This window comes from Lissotriton vulgaris, chromosome 5, assembly GCF_964263255.1.
Source record: "Lissotriton vulgaris chromosome 5, aLisVul1.2, whole genome shotgun sequence".
Taxonomy (NCBI): domain Eukaryota; kingdom Metazoa; phylum Chordata; class Amphibia; order Caudata; family Salamandridae; genus Lissotriton; species Lissotriton vulgaris.
In genome coordinates this window covers 1,710,134,640-1,710,154,394 of record NC_141693.1, presented here as the reverse complement: position 1 = coordinate 1,710,154,394, position 19,755 = coordinate 1,710,134,640, and the positions used below count along the sequence as shown (strand labels likewise).

At 46.4% G+C, this 19,755-nt stretch overlaps 1 protein-coding gene across 2 annotated transcripts in view; it reads left to right on the top strand.

Moving 5' to 3' along the window:
• Window positions 1–15,611, top strand: part of DBF4B (DBF4B-CDC7 kinase regulatory subunit) — a 308,603-nt gene extending 292,992 nt beyond the window's left edge. For both annotated transcript variants that reach the window (XM_086923888.1, XM_086923889.1), the window contains 2 exons: window positions 10,460–10,584; window positions 13,288–15,611. In XM_086923888.1, coding sequence (XP_086780014.1) covers window positions 10,460–10,584; window positions 13,288–14,884 — 1,722 coding nt within the window. In that variant the 3' untranslated portion in view covers window positions 14,885–15,611. The remainder of the gene's footprint in view (window positions 1–10,459; window positions 10,585–13,287) is intronic.
• The last annotated feature ends 4,144 nt before the right edge of the window (window positions 15,612–19,755 follow it).

Sequence of the window (19,755 nt, the reverse complement as noted above, 5' to 3'; positions counted from 1 at the left end):
CATTGCAGCTAAGAATGAGGACTTGAAAGCCCGCAGCCGACGCAACAACATATGCGTCACGGGCATTCCGGAATCCACAGACACAGGCAAGATGGAACTCTATATTGAAAAGCTCCTCAAGAGCTCGATAGGTGAGGATGCATTTTCACCCCAATTCTTCATCGAAAGGGCGCACCGCTCATTGGCGCCTGTACCTAAGCCCGGATTGCCGCCTAGGCCGATCATTGCTAAACTATTGAACTATCGCGACCGAGATGTCGCACTGAGAGCGGCCCGGACTCAACAAACCTTGCAATATAACGGTGTAACTTTTTCCATCTACCCTGACTTCACCCCTCTGGTGCAAGAAGAGAGGCGCAAGTTCCTTCCAGTGAAGAAGCTGCGAGAGGCCCAGCTGGAATATGCCCTTCTTTATCCGGCGAAGTTGTGAGTCACACACCAGGGGAAACATCGCTTCTTTACGAATCCTCAAAAAGCTGAAGATTTTCTAAAATCGATTCGCAAGACTCGAAGAAATGGTCGTAACGCTGAGGAAGACCTGGAAGATGACGACCCAGCCCCGGCTGCGGATGAACATTGAATGAACGATCTCGGCTAGACCAGACTCCTTGCTGATTGGAACTACTGACTCTAGCCCTTGCTGTGAAAAGTGGGGGCCTTGGACTACATGCTGCAGAACTGCACTACCTACTATCTCCGATGGTAAAGTATGCCAGGGACCACTCTCACTGCCCCGACCTCCACCGAGGGCGGTACAGATTAGGAGGCCGGTGGCGGGAAGAATGGCTGTGCGCTCTTGATGTTGTTTCCCTTGTGGGTGATCCCCAAACTGAATTTTGGGTTGTACAAGTTACGGGTAGGGGGGTGGGAGGCGAGGGGATTGGGGAGGGAACAGTTGGCTGCTGGCATAATTGGGATGCAGTAGTGGGAGGGGGGGATGGTTCGTGGGGGGATGGTTCACACACAGGATGGACACTCAAGTCATGAAATCTTATGTTCGCAAGTATAGTCTTGATGGTGCGATATCTGTTGTCTTACCACTACTAGGGTGGGACGTGCTGGTCTTCTGCTACTTATGGCGGTCTTAGGGTCTGCTGCACAACTAAACTGCTTGTCATGGAATGTTAGAGGGCTCAACAATGCTAAGAAATTTCATAATGTTATCACTTATCTTAACAGACACAATGTTCAGATTGCCATGCTTCAGGAAACCCACTTGTCACCTCTGGTTAAGGCTATCTTTGCAAGCAAATGGGCTGGACTTCGCACATTCTCCTCCTATTCCGCATACGCCAGAGGAGTTACTATCCTTCTTAGACGCAGGGTGCCTTTCCAGAAATACTGTGACTCGACAGTGAAGGGCTCTATAGTTTGCTGTGGGGACGTATGGGTCGCGACACGGTCACGTTCGTTAATTGCTATGCTCCCAACACTGATACACCTGCCTTCTTCACCACACTCTGGGGCAAAGTCCTGGATGCAGGATCCCGCCATGTCATCTGGGGAGGGGACTTCAATTTAGCATTGATACCTCAGTTAGATCGATCAGACGGAGCGCACCACTACAAGCCCAGGGCCAGGGAGGCACTAGAGGGGGTCATTGCTGAGGGTGGTCTTGTGGACATATGGCGACACCTACACTCGCTAAGACGGAGGGCACACATTTTACATCGCAAACGGGTACATGGGCACGATTGGATTACTTCCTCATTACCAAAGGTATTACCTCAGACGCTCTGGGAGTCACGCACTTACCACGATCTTACTCTGACCACAGCCCAGTCCTATTGCACACACGCATTCCAGGTTGGGACAACCCCAGGCCGCAATGGAGATTACAGCCGGCGGCACTGTTAGACAACTTGTTCCGAACTGAACTGGGGGAGGAGATTGCCGCTTTCTTCCGCAGGGACAAAGGGTCAGTGCCGCTTTCTTCCGCAGGGACAAAGGGTCAGTGGATTCAGTCAAACATATCTGGGAGGCCTTCAAGGTCACCATAAGGGGGTACTGCATATCTAAAAGTTTTGGGGTCATACGCGCCATACAAAACACTATTCACTCGCTACACAGGGAGCTGAGAGCGTTAGAACTTCGCATGGTGGAGGACGGCGGTCCTGATGTGCATGCAGAATTCAGGGACAAACTGTCACAATATGAGGAAGAGGCTAACAGGGAAGCAAAATTCCGGGGGAAACACTGGCAGGCCAGGAAATACTGCGAGGGGGACAGACCGGGGAAGGCACTAGCTGTCTTTACACTCGCCCCTCGTGACCACAACACCATCCTAGGACTAACTGATGACCAAGGACACACGATCAGGGACTCTGATGCAATACTCGATGCCTTCACCTCCCACTACCATACCCTCTACACCACTAATGCAACACTGGATGCGCCATACGCAGACTTCCTGGGCGATGTGGCGCTATGCTGGCTCAGTGATGGAGACCGGGCCTTCCTGGCGGCCCCCTTTGAGGTGGATGAGATCCGCGAGGCCATTATGTCATTGAAGAATGGCAAGGCGTCTGGTCTAGATGGCATCCCTGCCGAGTTCTATAAGGCTTATATAGACATCATGGCCCCAGTCCTTCGCGAGGTCTACGAAGAGTCTCTTGCCGATGGCATCCTCCCTGTTCCATGAGGGAGGTAGTCATTACTTCGCTCTTGAAACCTGGCAAAGATCCTGAATCTTGTAGTTCCTACCGCCCGCTTTCCCTGTTGAACTGCGACGTCAAGATCCTCGCTAAGGTCCTGGCCAATCGGCTGTCCCTACTCATGACCAGGATTGTTTTACCTGACAAGTCTGGGTTTGTTTCGGGTCGGTCTACCTCTCATAACCTACGCACACTGTTCTCCCTGCTTCGCTCTATTCACCCTGACCTACCAGTTGCTGCAGTCTTTCTGGATGCCTCCAAGGCATTTGACTCAGTCGAATGGCCTTACCTGTTCTCGGTTCTGGCGAGCATGGGATTCCCGAGACTTCATCTCCTGGGTTCAACTACTTTACCCACAACCCACGGCAAAGATCCTCATTAACGACCGCCTTTCTCACCCAGTCGCCATCACCAGAGGTACACGTCAGGGATGCCCTCTATCCCCCCTATTCGCAATTGCAGTCGAACCACTGGCTTGCAGACTGTGTCAGCTACATCGGGATGGTACGGTACGATGCCTCAAGCGCCAAATTGACGTGTCTTTATACGCCGATGACATTACCCTTTATGTCAAACACCCTGACCTCCACCTCAATCCCCTATTAGGAGAATTTGTAGCTTTCTGCGGGTTGTCAGGAATAAACATTAATTGGTCTAAATCGCAATTCTTCCCCCTTACAGGCGCGGTCACTGACTTCCCCCTCGACTATCCCCTCGAGTGGTGTCGGACAGATCTCCGATACCTCTGCATACAGATCCGGCGTGATAAAGATGAAACGCTCCGCTCCAATTATGGAGTGGCAATCACGAAACTCACGACCACAGTGGATCGCTGGATCACCCTACCACTGTCAATGGCTGGCAGAGCGTCTCTTATTAAAATGGTGGTCCTGCCCCAGTTCCTATACCGCTTTCTCAATATCCCATACTATCCGGGTGCCTTCTTTTTCAAAACCCTCAAATCAGAACTCTGTCGGTTATTCTGGGGAGGTAAAAATCCACGACTGAAATGGTCCATGCTGACCCAGCCTTACGAATCTGGAGGATTTGACATCCCCAACTTCGAGGCTTATTACCTCTGTGCGCATGCGCATTACGCATATCACTGGCTTGTCCCGACGCCCTTCATGCCTCAGCTGCCTGTGGAGGACTGGATCGTACATCCCATTCCGCTTAATGGCCTGCTCTTCTGCCCGGAACCCCTCATACAAACACCGAACACTTCCGTATCCTGCACGCTGGATGCATGGCGCCGCATAGCCAAGAGGTTGTCCAGCGATCTACCGTACTCCCCTAAATTGCCATTGACATTTGACCCTAACCTTGCCCTCCTACAGGAGCGAGGGTTTCAAAAGCTCTGCGAACGGCTGCAGATCGCCTCATGGGGCGATTTTGTTTGCGAATGGAACATTCAAATCTGAGTTGTTCTTTTCCTCTCATGCCCACACCCCGTTGGACATATTTTACTACCACTGCCTACCCAAGGGATGAGAGACATCTTACCCGCGTTCCCTGAGGAACCCGAGATCCTTCTTCCACTCCACTTTCTAATATGCTCGCAAGAAGGAGCACATTTGGTCGCCGTTTTTATCGCCAACTCAGATCTGCCGCCATGATGCCGGAGGCGAGGGCTCGAGCGCATTGGGGCGCTGATCTGGCCATCGAACTCACAGACGATCACTGGCAATACTGCTGCGCCTTAACGGCTCGTATATCAGCCAGTAGTAGACTTAAAATGATACACTTCAAATTCTTGCAGCGGCTGTATTATACCCCAGTAAAAAAAAAACAGATTTTGCCTGGCCGACAACAACAGGAGTGAGTGCTGTCACGCTGAACAAGCGGGCTTCCTACACTTTGCCTGGGAATGCCCTTCTGTCCATCTATACTGGCAGCAGGTGGCCGACGCCCTTACGGCGATGACCGGAGAGACCATCGCTATGGAGCCACTCCTCACGCTGCTCGGACACTCACCACACATCCCAAAATCCTGCAGGAAATTCGTAGATATTGCTTTGCTGTTGGCAAGGCGTCGAGTGGCGTGTCGTTGTGGCAGAGGCAGAGCACCCAAATTCAAGGAGTGGCTGGCAGATATGATTTACTGTCAGGAACAACACATCACCTTTACTGAACTGGTACCGATCTCTAGCCGACCTAATGACATCTGGGGTCCGCTGGTTGACTATTTACTTGCTCGAGTAGACGACGATGACGTTCCGGAGAGAGGTCCTGCTAGCGGCTAATTGAGTTAGTACACTTGGCTCTGCAGACGGATACCTGTCGCCGCCCACACCACTCACTACTTATCATTCTGACATACTGCCCTATTGATCACAAACCTGCACAGTACTCTCCTGTATATTATTCACGAACACTACACACGCAGACGCTGCCGGTAGACTCTAGCCCGTCCTGCAATTCCTGCTGCCCTGCTGCTTCCATACACCCACATCATTGGACTCGGCACTACCCTATAGTACTGCACGGAACCCGCACCCTGCAGGTTACTATGTACAATCGAGATTGTTGATATATCGAGGCATACAATTAAAGACTATGGACACATAATGCTATCCTGGTGTCCCTAAACCCCGTTCCCCAGTGTGTTTGTGAGATATCACAGTTTTGTTAACTGTTGGAAACTAAACAAAAAAAACAGAAAAAACCTTGTTCTACTGCATTGCATTCTGATTTATATTACTTTTTGCACTTGCTACCGGACTCGCATTACATGCTTCTATTTAATGCTGCCGAGCCTCCGGGATGTCGGTTCTAATGCTGTTATACCCAGTGCAACTTCCTCATGGCTATCCACATGGTGCTGCCGGCCTCCGGGTTGTAGGCATACGAAGCAGTGTAATATTTGTAACATTCAATAAAGCAGTTTGAACACCAACAAAATATATATAAATATATATATATATATATATCTGCCAACTCTCTTACAGGAGGTGTGCTGTTGCCCTCGAAGGGTGTTATCAAGAGGGTTCCAGACTCAGAAAAAGGACGGGGTTGTTGCATTTGCTATTTCCTGGTTCCAAAGGAAGTCTCTGAATGCCTTCCTGTGGAAAGACAAATTCGAAATGCTTATGCTTGTGGCTGTGCTTGATTCGGTTGACTGAAAGGTATCTTTGAACCTGCAGGACATACGTTTTCATATACATGTCCTGCAGTCCCACAAACGTTCCCTGTGGTTCAGGGAAGGGCCGGGAACCGTTTTGGTATGCTGTACTCCTTTTTGGCCTCACCAGTACTGCAGAGCTATTAACAAAAGTGATAAAGGTGGTTGCTGTCCATCTCCGGATGTTTGGGATACCAGCGTTCTTGTACCTTAACAACTTGCTGTTGAAAGCAAGCTTACCAGTCATTTGTGGACCACTTTTGGGCAATGGCTTTCCTCTTGTTTTGTTTGCAGTTCACTTTCAATGAGCCAAACTTCCACTTGACTCCTTTGTTGGAGCCTTCTAGGAGCAATCCTGAACATGGTGAAGCTTGGGTCTTTTCACTCTGCCACAACGAGTCCATTGCTTTCAGACTGTGGCTCTGATGTTTCATTCTTGATTCTAGATCACAATGAGGACCGCTCTACCTCAAGCATCCTCCCTGTCTGCTCTGCCAGTCGACGCATGCAGGCTCTGTAATGGAATTAAGTTCCAGTTGGCCCAGCATCTAGGCGTTCTGACCAGGTCTCTGGGGATACGCCTCGTGAAACGCAGTAGCGTCTGCTCAAATGTATTTGGTTCAGTAGCAGGATCCTTTACCTTCCTCACCCTGAGCTAATGGTGATGGCGTGAATGATGGCTCGGCTGGGCTGGGATGGGGAGGAGGTAACTTTTCTCCTCTGGAGGGCTGGCTCTGCATCAATCTCTTGGAGATGTAGGCCATTCATCTGGCTCTAAAGGCCTTCCTGACATATATCAAGGAGAGGCTGGCACAAATTCTCAGGAACAGCAATACCGCCAAGTGGTACTGCAACAAGAAGGGTGGAGTGAGTACTGGGTTCTGTGTTAGGAAAGTCTTCGCCTCTGTGGGTGGTTGGAGCCCTATTGCATTTTCCTGAGAACAAACCAACTGGCAGTGTCCCTAAGTGCCAGAGTGGACGAACTGACCAGGTGGCATCTGGTAGATCACGAGTGGAGCCCACATCCTACGTTTGTGTGGCGTGGCAGTGGGGACAACCATGTGCACCGTTTGCCACTGTAGAGCGTGCAGTGTGGATAGTTTTGTATGTTGGAGTGTTGACAAACACTCATGAGAGGCCTTTCGGTTGGAATGGAAAATTCGGATTTTTGATACATTACTAAGAGAACCTTGCGGCATAATTTAGTCTTCTATGCCACATTCTTCAAATAGCCCAGACCGAATTAAACCTCTACAGAGCTGTTTGAGTGCTGTCATGAAATCCATATTATACAAGGAACAATGAAACCATTCCGATATTTCACGGTTCACTGAAATTTGGGTTTTTATACTATTGCATTTCTGCAATAATAGCACCAAAACGTACACCTATGTATAGAGTTTATTTGGAGGCACTAGGTTAACTTGGGCCCAGTCTATCAGTTTTTTAGAACTCTGGGCGAAAGAGGCATGAGTTGCAAGGCAGGAGAGAGTTTTAGTTATGCTGCATATTTTTTGACTGCATTTGCATCAATTTTAGGTATAAACATATTTTTGGGTGAAATCTACACATTTTTTAAAATGTGGCAAATGCAGTGAATCCATAATTATGTGGTTGATCCTGCACCGTCGAAATTGCATACATTTGCTCTTCTCACCAGAGTCCATGGAGTTATAAAAAATTGGTTATTGAACATTAAACCTAAATGCTCCAGTTAAAATTACTGTTCCTCTGCAATTTGAAGAACACAGCTTTTTTTTCAAGCTAACCACCCGAAAACAAACATGCATTATTGAAAATATGTAACTGGTAAAGTGTAATTTGGTCCTATGTTGCCATCCCAGGATTCTGCTGACGTTTACAAACCACCCAGCCTTTGGACTTGTGCTTTCATATCACCAGACCACCTTATGGCAATGTTGGATCATATTCCTCAGTTATCTGTTATATATACATGGGAGCCTGCAACGTAAAGGCAGTCCTTAATATGTTATGTTATAAAGTCTTGTATAGCACGCAGCTGCCCCAGCTAAGGGGCGTCCCGGCGCTTTGGTAGACAGGAAAAAGTTGGCCGCCGTAGAGAATGGAACTTACGGCTATAACATGACACTGCCGTTAACAAAAAAGGTAGGTTTTGATGGCCTTTCTAAACCTCAGAAGGTCTTTTAGACCACGGACCTGGGGTGGCAAAGCGTTCCATATTTTCGCTGCTAAATAGCGGAATGAGCGTCCTCCCATCCGTGCAAGCTTTATTCGAGGGACCACTACCAGGTGCTGGCCCTCTGAGTGTAGAGTACGCCGGGGAATGTAACGGGTCAAAAGGGAGCATAACATAGGAGGGGAGGCAAGTTTCAAAATTTTAAAAGTCAGACATAAGGTTTTGAATTTGATCCTCTTGTCCACGGGCAACCAATGAAGTTTGGTCAGGGTACTGGAAACTGAAAGGAAGCGGGGGAGTCCTATCATGGCTCTCGCTGCCGCGTTCTGCACTCGTTGCAGTCTTCCCACCTCCGCCTGGTTGGCCCCTAGAAGCAGAGAGCTTGTATAGTCCAGTCGAGATAGAATAGAAGACTGCACTATGGTTTGGCGGGTGGGAGAGTCAAAGAATTTTAAAATTGGCTTGAGGTTCCGAAGAATCCCAAAGCATGTGGCGGCAACCTTTTTTGTATGGTGTACAAAATTAAGCGATGAGTCTAGCCAGACTCCAAGGTTTTTTACCTCATTTTTTGGCTCAGGAGGATTCCCGAGACTTTCCGGCCACCATTTGTCACCCCAGGCGGAGACATCCTTACCTAACAGTAAGACCTCGGTCTTATTGGCGTTAAGCTGTAGGTAATTGGATGTCATCCAGTTGGTGACTGCTGTTGGGCCCAATTTAAAATTGGACGCCCTCAGCCCTGTGTCATCACTCAGCAATACCACTAGCTGAGTGTTTTCTGCGTATGAGACTATAGAAAGCTCCCACCGTTTAGCGACCTCAGCTAGTGGCTGGACGTATAGATTAAAAAGCGTCGGGCTGAGGGCAGATCCCTGGGGTACTCCCTGCTCGATTGGGCGTTCTTCAGAAAGAAACGGGGGGGGTGGAAACCCGGAATGACCTTCCGGTCAAGAACGCCTTAAACCAGGCACGTGCTTGCCCACAGATTCCCGCAGTCTCCAGAGGGTACAGCAACACCTTGTGTGAGACCGTGTCAAAATATCCTTATTACAAGCAACTTCTGATGTCCCTAGTTGCCCTGATAAAGAAATAACTTAGCTGCTAAAACTGTAATAATAACTTATTACTGTTGAGTTCTGACATCACAGCGCCTGTCACAGAGCATGCATGACTCTTGTCCTTTCACTTTCCTTACAAATTTTTTTATACAAATGTTTTTTGCCATTCTTTATTTAGTCACTTTAACATAAAAAATAATTTGGCTGTTTTTAATAATAAAAATAAATGAGTGATCAATAGAGCCTTCAATAGCCTGTCAAATGATTTTTTGTCAGTTTTTAATTGTTTTTACTCAGAAACGTATATATTTATATTATGTATAGTGGTATTTGTTCCTGCTCTTGGGTGGAACAACTTTGTGCTTATGATTTCAATGCTTTCAATGCAGATTACTTGGAAAGCAAGTGAAGGGTACAAGAAAGTAACAGATCCTTTCTTATTAGCCTTTGTTGATGTAAAATGTATGCTCAGTTTAACCTGAACTCCCATTCAATATGCTTGGATTACTTGTTCAGCAGTGCTGCTTTCTTAATGTCTGTACTTGCTTTAGGACCTTGGCAGCTCTTTAAATGGAGGACCCTAAACGTTATAAGACTAATGTTTTAATGCAATATCTTATTCACCACTGCACAACTTTGACTTACCAGAACTATCCACCGTGTCATTGCTTATCACCACACGCCTGGGCTGTTTCAAGCACTTCCTCTGTCTCCACTTGTATTGCTTTCTCCATTCGTTCTGTTTTCAAACACATTGTTGAACATTCTTCATCCATGCCTACATCTTGTGGCTTACTCGTACAACTAAAATAGAATTACATGTTATGTGGCATGAATTAATTGGTTATGTACAAATGCTGCAATGGCAACACATTTATACCTTTTGTGATGCTGTCGCTGCTCACCTATTTTTGTTGCCATTTATCTTTATTCCTCTTATCTTTGCCTTGTTGTTGAATTTATTTCCAACTTGCACCCACAACTGTCCTACTTTAAGCCACTCCACTCTTCCACTTCATTCTAGGCCACGTTACTCTTCGCACCCTACGCCCATCCACTCCACGCCAATCCTCTTTACACCACTCAACGCCACTTTACAACACTCCGCATAACGTTACACCACTCCACTAACTTTTAGCCATGTTGAACATGTCTAAAAACCTTGGCAAGGACAATAGCTCTCCCATAGTCTAAACCTTTTGGATTTGCCAATGGTTTAGAGTGGTATCAGTGGGAATGTGTAATTGGCTAGGCTAAGTGTAGCAGATCTATTGTAGGAGTACATCTTTCTTCCCTTATAGTCACATTTCTTTATCTACTCTATACCCAACCGACATGCCCTGCATTCTTCTAGCTCTTTTTCGGTGAGACATTCAAATAATTTTCCACCCTCAAAGAGCTGGGGGTAATATTTTAGTCATTGCTGCCTCCTTGTGTTACCTTGCTGAACTCTTCTTTTCATTTTCAGCATCTCTACAGTGAGAAGCACAATCGCTTTGCATTGGATGCATCACATTATGCTCTTGTTGATCATGTCATCTCTCAGTTCCCCAACGACTTCATAGAACGTCCACCAGCCTGTCCAGATTCTAGGTAAGTCCACTCCTCCCTCTTAGCAAACATCCTGACCTCGCCTTTCTGTGTGCACCTATCTTGTCTGACTGCAGTTTTTGCGAAGCTGTACTTTAATAGCAGTCTTTACTACTTTGCATGTGAATAGAAATGAAATTGCTGTGGGCAGGCAATCTTATACGTTGCATGCATTAGGAGTGCTTTTCCATCACAAGATCTTCATTTGCATGCAACGTTTTTGCCAATGTGTGGTTTAAAAAAAATATATACATTCCTGTTTATAAAGGAAACATTAACTGATTTGTGTGAAGCAAAATGTATTTAAGGTAACCAGTTTAGTTGGAAGTCTCCTCTCCTTTCTGCACTATAGCGTTTTTTTTTCCTTTTGGGTCTAAGATGATAAAAAAATTATTTCGTTCCTGCACTACTGGTTAAGTTTCAAATAATTTGATTGGGTGACCATCTCCAATTATTGAAAAGATGGATGAGAAAGAGAGGAAGAGTGACAGCTGAATGGGAAGGGGGCCTGCCCTTAGGTGTTCCTTGTTAACCAGTAGATTTTGAGATTACTTTTTGATCATTGGTGTGGGTGATTGAGGCTGGAGATTGTGTTTTGGTGACCAGCAAAAAGATGCCTCCTGCCATATTTTTTTTATAGACTATGTATTTTAAAACCGTTCAATTTAAAGTGTTCCACGTTTTCCAAAAACATTTTTTCCTGGGTACCCTAACCTATGAATTTATCTTTTTGGTGACTACTTCCTAATCGGCTTTTGCCCAGAGCAGTCTTTTTTGGGCATTCTTTCGTAAGGACATTTTTCCTTATTAATGGGTGATTTTGTGTGAAGAACATTCTTGCTTTGTGGCAGCTGTCCTAGTGCAGTAGCCTTTGCCTGATTGGGAAGAAATGATTCCTCAGAAAGCACTGCCAATGTGAAATCCTTCTTAAGCAATCGTAACTTCTCATTAGACTATACTTACTGCGCACCCTTTCCTTTTGAGGAAGCCATTCCTTCTGCAGCGCATGTTGTTCATTAGTGTATGTGTAAGTGTGTGTGTGTGTATGTATGATGTGTGTGTGTGTATGTGTATATATAGATTACACACACTTACTTTCCACTCAAAATGCCCTGGTATGTGGAGAGAGGTTGTCCCGGTCCTTGGATGTGATGTAGGAGAGCTTGACCTCCTGTTCTCTCTTTGTGGATGGGGGGGGGGGAGGGGCGCTAAGTTTAGGTGTCCGGTGGGTTGGTGAAAGTAATGGTTTTTGTTCAGGTATGTTGGTCTGATGTTGTGCAGTGCCTTGTATGCATGTGTGAGGCTTTTGAATTGAGTGCATTTGTGGATGGGGAGCAGTGGAGTTCTGAGGTGTGGGTGGGTCATGGGAGATTAAGAATAAGTCTTGCTGCTACGTTCTAGATGGTCTAGAGTCATGGAGGAGATGTTTGGACATCCTGGCGTAGTGTGTTGTGTGATGGGGTATTGCGTGATAGTGCATCTGGTGTTCAGGGTCAGCTATTTGAAAATCTTGTAGAGCAAATGGAAGCAGGAGGAGCGAACTGTGTTTACTTGTGCTCCCATGTCTTCTTGTCATCCAGAATGATTCCCAAGTTTCTGACATGGTCAGTTGGTATGGGCTCGAGCTCATATGGCCACCAGGTCCCAATGAGAGTTCTTGTTCCCGAAGATCAGCTTTTCCGTCTGGTCGGAGTGGAGTTTCAGGCAGTTAGAACTCATCCAGTCTGCTACACTGATCATGCGGTTGGAGAAGTTAGTTCTGGTGATGGTGGACTTATCAGTCAGAGAAAGGATGAGTTGGCTGTCATTGGTTTAGGATATGATGGAGATGCCTTGTAATCTGATGATATTGGTGGACGGTACCATGTAGATGTTGAACAGGGTTGGGCGATGAGCCCTTGGGGACTCCACAGATCAGATTCTTGAATTCAGATGTGTAGGGTGGTAGTTTGATTCACAGTGTCCTTCCTGTGAGGGAGCTTATCCATTTGAGGGTCGGTTGCTGGCTGCCTTTGTCGTGCAGCCGTCTGAGAAGGGTGTGGTGAGGACTCTTTTGAAGGCAGAGATAGAGTAGGATGAGGGGGCTACGGTTTCTGTGGGTGTGGATGTACTCTGTGGCGACGATGAGAGCAGTTTCTGTGCTGTGGTTGCTTCAGAATCCCGATTGGGTGTGGTTCAATAGTCATGCAGATCAAGGTGGTTGGCGAGTTGTTTGTTGATGGTCTTCATAACTTTGGCTGGGTATGGGAGTACAGAGGCGCCTGGCTGACCCCGAGCGAGTTAAGCAACTTCAATCGTTTTTTTGAGGAGGGCCTTAACTGCTGCATCTCTCCACTCTTTTGGGAAGGTGGCGGAATTGATGGAGGTGTTTATAAGGGTGAGCGTTTTGCTGATTGGTTGTCCTAGTGGTCTTCTATGTTGCAAATGTGGTGGGCCCCTTAGAGTACTGTTCTCAGGATCGCTGTGGTGTCGTCTTCAGTGAGTGCTTTCATTAATCAGGCTATTGTCTCGGTTGGTGGTGGTCAAGTTAGTGATGAGATCTTTGGGCTCTGATTGTTGTTCGAAGTTGCAGTAGATCGTTTCTATTTTACTGTGGACGAAGTTTTAAAAAACTGTTGCCGAGTTCCTGATTTTTCTTGAATTGAATTTTGACCGCATGTACCCTTTGACCAGCACCATCTGATAACTTTTTTTCTTATTGTTTAGAATGTTGACTGCAGATGACGTGGGTGCTGGATTCCCTGAGAACATGGTCTCTCTTTCAGAAGAGGTGAAGCTATCTTCGACTGGCCTCGGCATCATAAAAGACTCTCCTACAATCAATGGATGCCTGGAGTTTCTTAGTGACTGCTTAAAATTGAATATGACTGGTGTGGAAAGGCCAGATGAGTTGGCAGATAGGTCTGCCCCAGGTGCTGGAAAGGAGAACTGCCACAGAGTCGACCCATCTAGTCTTCATCTGCATAAGGTGAACTGTCCGGTGGAGACGTCATGGAGGAGAAATGAATTGTCATTCCGGGCCCTGTTAGAAGTTGGCGTACAGCAAACTGTGACTGATCAAACCGGAGGCATTCAGGAAGAAACTATTTGCTGCAAACAGACAAATAATACATTATCCTCACTAAATCATCATTTTGGAGGATGCGTTGATAGGGAGTCTGCTGCAGTCAGCAGACTGCCTGGTTCAGTTGGTGAACAGATAGAATTTTGCCATGACACACCCTCTGCTGTACTGGAAATAAATGTTGCTAAGCTGCATCTTGAGAGTAAAGGCCTTATGGGATCTGACTCTGAATTGAATGAAACTACCTCCTCAGTCAAGAAACGTAAGCGAACTGGCCATTCGAGTCCCAAAGCACTAAAACGGCGGCAAATCGAGCGTGGTGGTTGTTTGTCTGGCCCGCTTAGTGCTCCTTACCAACGTGATGAGCAGAAACCTGTACATACCCTAAGCTGCTCTAAAGGAAATGTGGCAGGCAGCATGCTGGCTTCAGTTGTGGGGCAGTTGGAGGTATTTCCTAGAATGCCCTGCAACCTTGTGCAACCTCTTTCAGCATTGACGCATCCCACGCTGCCAAAGGACCTTCAACACTATGAGCAACTTTTAGGTCTATGGGAGTGTTTTTCCCCCAGAACGGATCTTGATCAGACAATGCCCTCCGGATTTACTGGTGGTAGAGATGAGTGGGACCTGAACACTGCTTCTCCCCAGGGTCCCACAGCACTGGTGAAGGAGCAGGGATGTTCAGGTGGTATGGACAGCCCAGCCTTGAATGAACTGTCCTTGTGCTGCAAAAATTACGATAAAGGACGATCTGTGCTTCAAGAAGTGCAGCAAATGGAACGAGTGCAGTGTGCATCGCCTGCAAGCCCTTTGCATTCCTTTCCTAGTGGTTGCGGTGTCAGTCTGCAGGCCTCACCCAAGCTCGTTTGTACTGTAGGTGCAGCTGATGCATTGTGCATCGCCCCCGAGCATGTTGTAGCATCTGGTGTTAAGAATGGAGCGGGTGTGACCTCAGTAGAGAGTGTTTCCTCTTTATCAGACTGGGATGTTCAGCTGATTTCTCGATTGGGCAGTCTTCATGCCATGAAAGAGCACACACTGGATGTGGAGGATCTGCGGCGGACTTCTGTCAGCATGCAAGACACTGGCTACGAATCTCATCTCTGCTCCATCTTAAAGCCAAAGTCTGAACTGGACTGGGTACACAAGGAAGAGAGTGTTAATGCCAGCTGTTGGGCAGAAGCAAATGGTATCCCCTTGAATTTGTTTGAGGCTTGCCTCAATGGCTTGACCAGTTGAACACTAATAATTCTGCAGAGTTAGTAGTCCCTCAGATTTCTCTGGTGCCTCGAAGGCTGCCAAAGAGCTCTTACTTTTCAGTTAGTTACCTTGCAAAGGGCGACAATTGAACCTGCAGCAATATGGGTGCTACCAGGAAGGAGTGGAGATGCGGATTCATTGCAATGAAACCAAAGAATTCTATTTTTGAAATACTGGGAGGGTAACTAGTGTATTTAGTTGTTGATTAGTAACCTATGGGACAAACAGTGGCTCAGATTTTGACCTGCATTCGTCTAAGTGCACACTGTACAACAGGCCTGTATTAGCCATTTCAACCATTGCCCCTATTGCCATACCAAGAGAAATCACAAATTGCGCTTTCAACCACCTATGAATAGTCAAGAAAATATGTACGTATAAATGCTTGCTGCACTTGTCATATTAATTTGTAGCAGACATTCCATTGTCTGCTTTTGAGCTCTGTGATAAGCCCGCAGATCAAGCCCAATATCTCTCGTACAGTAAGCAAAATGGAAATGCATCTTTGCGTCTGTAAAGGAAATCCTGTGTTGCACTGAAGCAAAAAAATGCCTGTCAGTCTATTTCTGAAGTTTCGTATGTTTTCAAATGTTTGCATTCCAGCATTTAGTAGTTTAATTTTTTCGTTTTTGGTAACTACTTACTTGATGTGAAGAGTATTATCAGGTGTAAATTAACAATCCAATAAGGACGTGTGGGACCGGATGAGGATACCAATGACTGTTCCAGTGTCTGATTTTTCTCACATGACCGTCGAAACTCTGAACTTAATTTTTCTTGATGTCTGTCGGTCCTACTTCCCACGTTTTAGGAAAGGTCTATTCTCATGATGTTATGGGGGAGGGGGGCGTTCGACTGGACAATAGTATAACAGCCAGAGCAAATTGACTGCAGCAGGTGAATTTTTTAAAACTATTTAGGCTGCCGGCCCAATTTGTGCCGGTCTTTTTGAAAGCTTTATTTAGCACAACTAACCTGTGGAATGGGCTTTGTCATGTAAAATGTTTGGAGAACAGAGCTGACTGGTTGCTGTACATCACCAAATTATATAAACGCTTGTCTACCTGGGACACGTAAGGCAAACTTTTCCGGTTTGTGCCATGGCGAACCTTTAAATAAGTGTACAAACAGGGAAAGTGCGCCCTATTAAAAAGAATGTGCTACCCCTAGGGCAGCGCAAACTTGTGCTGGCATGAGGGCAGCTCATTCAAGCTCCTCTGTTTCACAGCACAGTCAACCCGCCTGCACTTTGAGGAGCCATCAGAGATCCCTTTGCAGCTGGGTGCAGTGAATGACTGCACCCGCCTGCAGGGGAAGGGTGTCTGGGGGGCATGGGGGGGGGGGGGTGGCTGGTATGCTCTGGGAGTTTAAGACAAATATTGTTGTAAGTGGATATACCTTAGATGGGACTTGAGGTCCACTAAATAGAGGAAGAAAGGGTAAAACTCCTAAATACAGATCACCTGTCCACGTTCTTCCATTGTACTCCATGATTGTTCCAGAGTTTGCGTATTGAACCTGTTACTTCACATCATTATGAAAAGTAATTCACAGTGGACCGGAAGCAGTAGTCAAAGACCTGCATATTCCAAGTACTTTATTGCTAGTCTAAAAACCATTTTAAATGGGTATTTTAAACTTTTGTGAAACGTTGATGCACAAAGATGTGTATAACCTTTCTTACAGCAAATACAATTTTCACATGGATTTGCAAGAAAGCGATCTTCCAAGGCTGAGTAGGTCAACGGCAGTTTCTGATTAGTGTTGGTGTGTGGCTTTCATAGGGTGAAGGAACCTTGCACACTCATTCATTCAAAACAGCCCCTTCAGAAATAGTAGTTTTATCTGTTTGAAGTGTGAAAGGATGATCGGTTTGTTTTCTTGCTTCCTCCCTCTGAAAACCGTTGGCATTGTTAACAATATTCTATTGTCACTGATGGAACTTGTAGTTTTGTTGTTATTTGAGGGGGGGGGCTTGTTTTCCTTGCTCACTGTGGCCCACTTGGACTGGGCAGGTGCATTACACTGACAGCTGGGTTATATTTTTTATTTTGTAATCGTCAAGGCACTATTGACCTTTGTGTTCTATGCAGACTGTTACTGTATGTTCCTATGGCCCCTGATCAAACGGATACTTTCGATGTAGTGAAGAATTGGTGAAATGTACCTGGCCCGCTCCATTTTTTTTATCTTAGGGTGGTGTGCACTCGCCTGTTGATAAGCTCCTCATGCAGCCTTGAATTTGGTGGTAACAATCTGATTGTTTTTTGGAGGTAGAGGGTCTGACAGCATTGAGGCGCCTATACCCCTGCAGTCAGATATTGCCATAATAGACTGGTTTAAGGCGTCACATGTCAGAACTGTGTATAATCTTCATTGACATCTTTAACCTGTCCGTTACACAACTTTTACAGCCCCCGTCCTTGTGAACCTTTAGATGCATCCTCTGAATGATTATGTAATGGGGACAGTTACTGGACAACGTTCCTAACAGGCGAGCATTAAAAGGATCAGGCCTATTGTGGTATTCCTCTTCTATGTATTCTTTGTTCCTGTGTGTACTTTCTAAACATTACACCCATGATCCTGTAGGTGGGCATTTCCGGCCTGTGTCTTACATCTGAGACCTCCTAGGTAGCCCTGTACAGTACACTTACCTTTAGCAAGAATGCAGGGGTCAGGTCCTCTTTGACTGCCAGTACTTTAAAACATATACATCCGAGTCAATTCTGGCCTGTGCAGTCTCCATCCACATTTCACAAAGGTCTTTACTTTTGGCTTTGATGGCAGGCAGTCATAGGAGTGAGAAGAAATACCCCTGGCATAGTAACGTCAGTACTTTGCTATTCTCACTTAATTGTAGCAGCACAGAAGAAGCTTAAAGTCCTGATTGGTCAGCTGTGGTGAACGGACTGCGTTGAATGACATATGGCTGCTGAAGGAATGTCCTGGACTCGAGGGGTGGGAGTTCGAGTGTACCCCATGCTCTCGTTGCATGTTGCTTTCGAACATTCTGTAATTCTGCCCATTCCGAATGAGCATCCTAGGTGCTTACCTTTACTTTTATCGTCTTCCTTAAAGCACAATACTCATGTTTTACATTATAAATCTGGTACCATAAATAATGACCTTGCATCATACTGTACATCTTCGATTGGTAAACGCCTAAAGACACGTGCACCCCAAACCCTGAGGGATCGTTCTGTAGCAAATGTTCGGTTTCGTAGCAATGTTGTTGCATTCCTGCAATATGGTCCTAGCCTAGGAGTCCTCATTTGTGTGGTCCTGGAAGCAGGCCGCAGCTCCCAGCCCATCCGCCTGGGTCACAAGAAGTTGTAGAGTGTTCGGACTGTTGACTGCCGCCTGCCCCCTCTTGAGTCCCTGCCAGGGGAATGACTTGACCATGTATACACGGACTACAACTAATATAGCCTGTTGAATGCAGAGGGACCGGTGCACAATACTGCAGTCTCTGGATGGATTTATTGTAACTTCATTTGTTTTTCTTTCTATAAACTCGTTCTGTTTTTAAAGTTTACATATATGTATTGTAGAGAAGTCCGGTGCTTTAACCAGAGCCTTTCAAATGCAGCCTATAAAGAGTAAAACATGTGTTTTTCGTCTCTGCGTAAACTTAGTTCCTGCAGTGAAATAGTCCATCAACGTGTGCTGCGAAGAATACCGAAAAGGGCGATCTGTCCTTTTGTGACCTTCCTTGTTTCCCTGGCTGGCCCTTTAAGGTCTCACCTCGTTGGAGGCATGGGACAAAGTGAGCTGTTGAGACCAGATGAAATAGTCGGGCCGCTTTTGCCTACTGGGTTTTGGATGTGATTATAGATTGGGGTTCTTACCTTGACCCTGCTGCATCTGGATGTGACGATCCTTTCCAGCTATTGTACTTGACGGTGGGTCGGAGGTCCTGTAGTAAACGAAGAAAATATTGCAAGAAAATGATTGCAGTAATGCAAACTCATCTCGTTGATAAAAATAGCTCGCAGTCAATATCGTCTATCATAGAGCGCTGAATAATTTAAAAGCGGTGTAATGGCGCTTCTCTCCACTCGACCGTATATGTATCTGGATCGTATATAAAGGGGAGATGGGGGAGGGTGGCAGGTAGGCAGGTGGAGTGTTCCACTGAAACTCCACACCTCCAAGCAGAAGGCAGCTGTGCAGTGATGTGCACCTTCCACTTTGGCTACAGGGCAGCCAAGAGGACGGACGGGCTGTAATTTAAAGGGCACATGTCCGTTTCTATCCGCCTAGGAACATGGGAACGCTTACCATTTTGCACCCTCCGACCAAACCCCCATTGAATGATCTCGTCCCCCACGTGGCATGATTTGACCCTGCAAGAAAGGAAAGGTTACTTCAAAGTCGTAAAGATAAGGAAAGTCCTTCACAATAGAAGTACAAGCAAAGGCGCGGCTTTTCGAGAGTATTTTTCTGGTGGGTCCTCGCTTAGGAAGCGAGCGGTCAGTCTGTACCAATGGTCTGATCCCCCTTATCTGCGTGACAAGTCTAGCTGCTGCGAGAGGCCCAGTGCTCATTGAGGTGGGCCTAACTCTCCAAGCGCTCAGAAATGCAAAGCACCGACCTAGTTCAAGAACCGGAGTATATTTACTGAAATAGAAACGAACTGTTGTCTTCGAGTTGAGGCGTTTCATCTCCTTCATACATTGAAGCAGAAGAATGCTGATCATATTGAGAGCACGTTGAGCAGGGGCGATACAACAGCACCCAGTACTACCTAGAATTAGAGTGCCCAAAGCGATTACTGTGCAGAAGCATGAGCAAGCAGTGTACAATTTAGGGGCACTTGTAGTGTGGAATGCCTCGCGACAATTTGT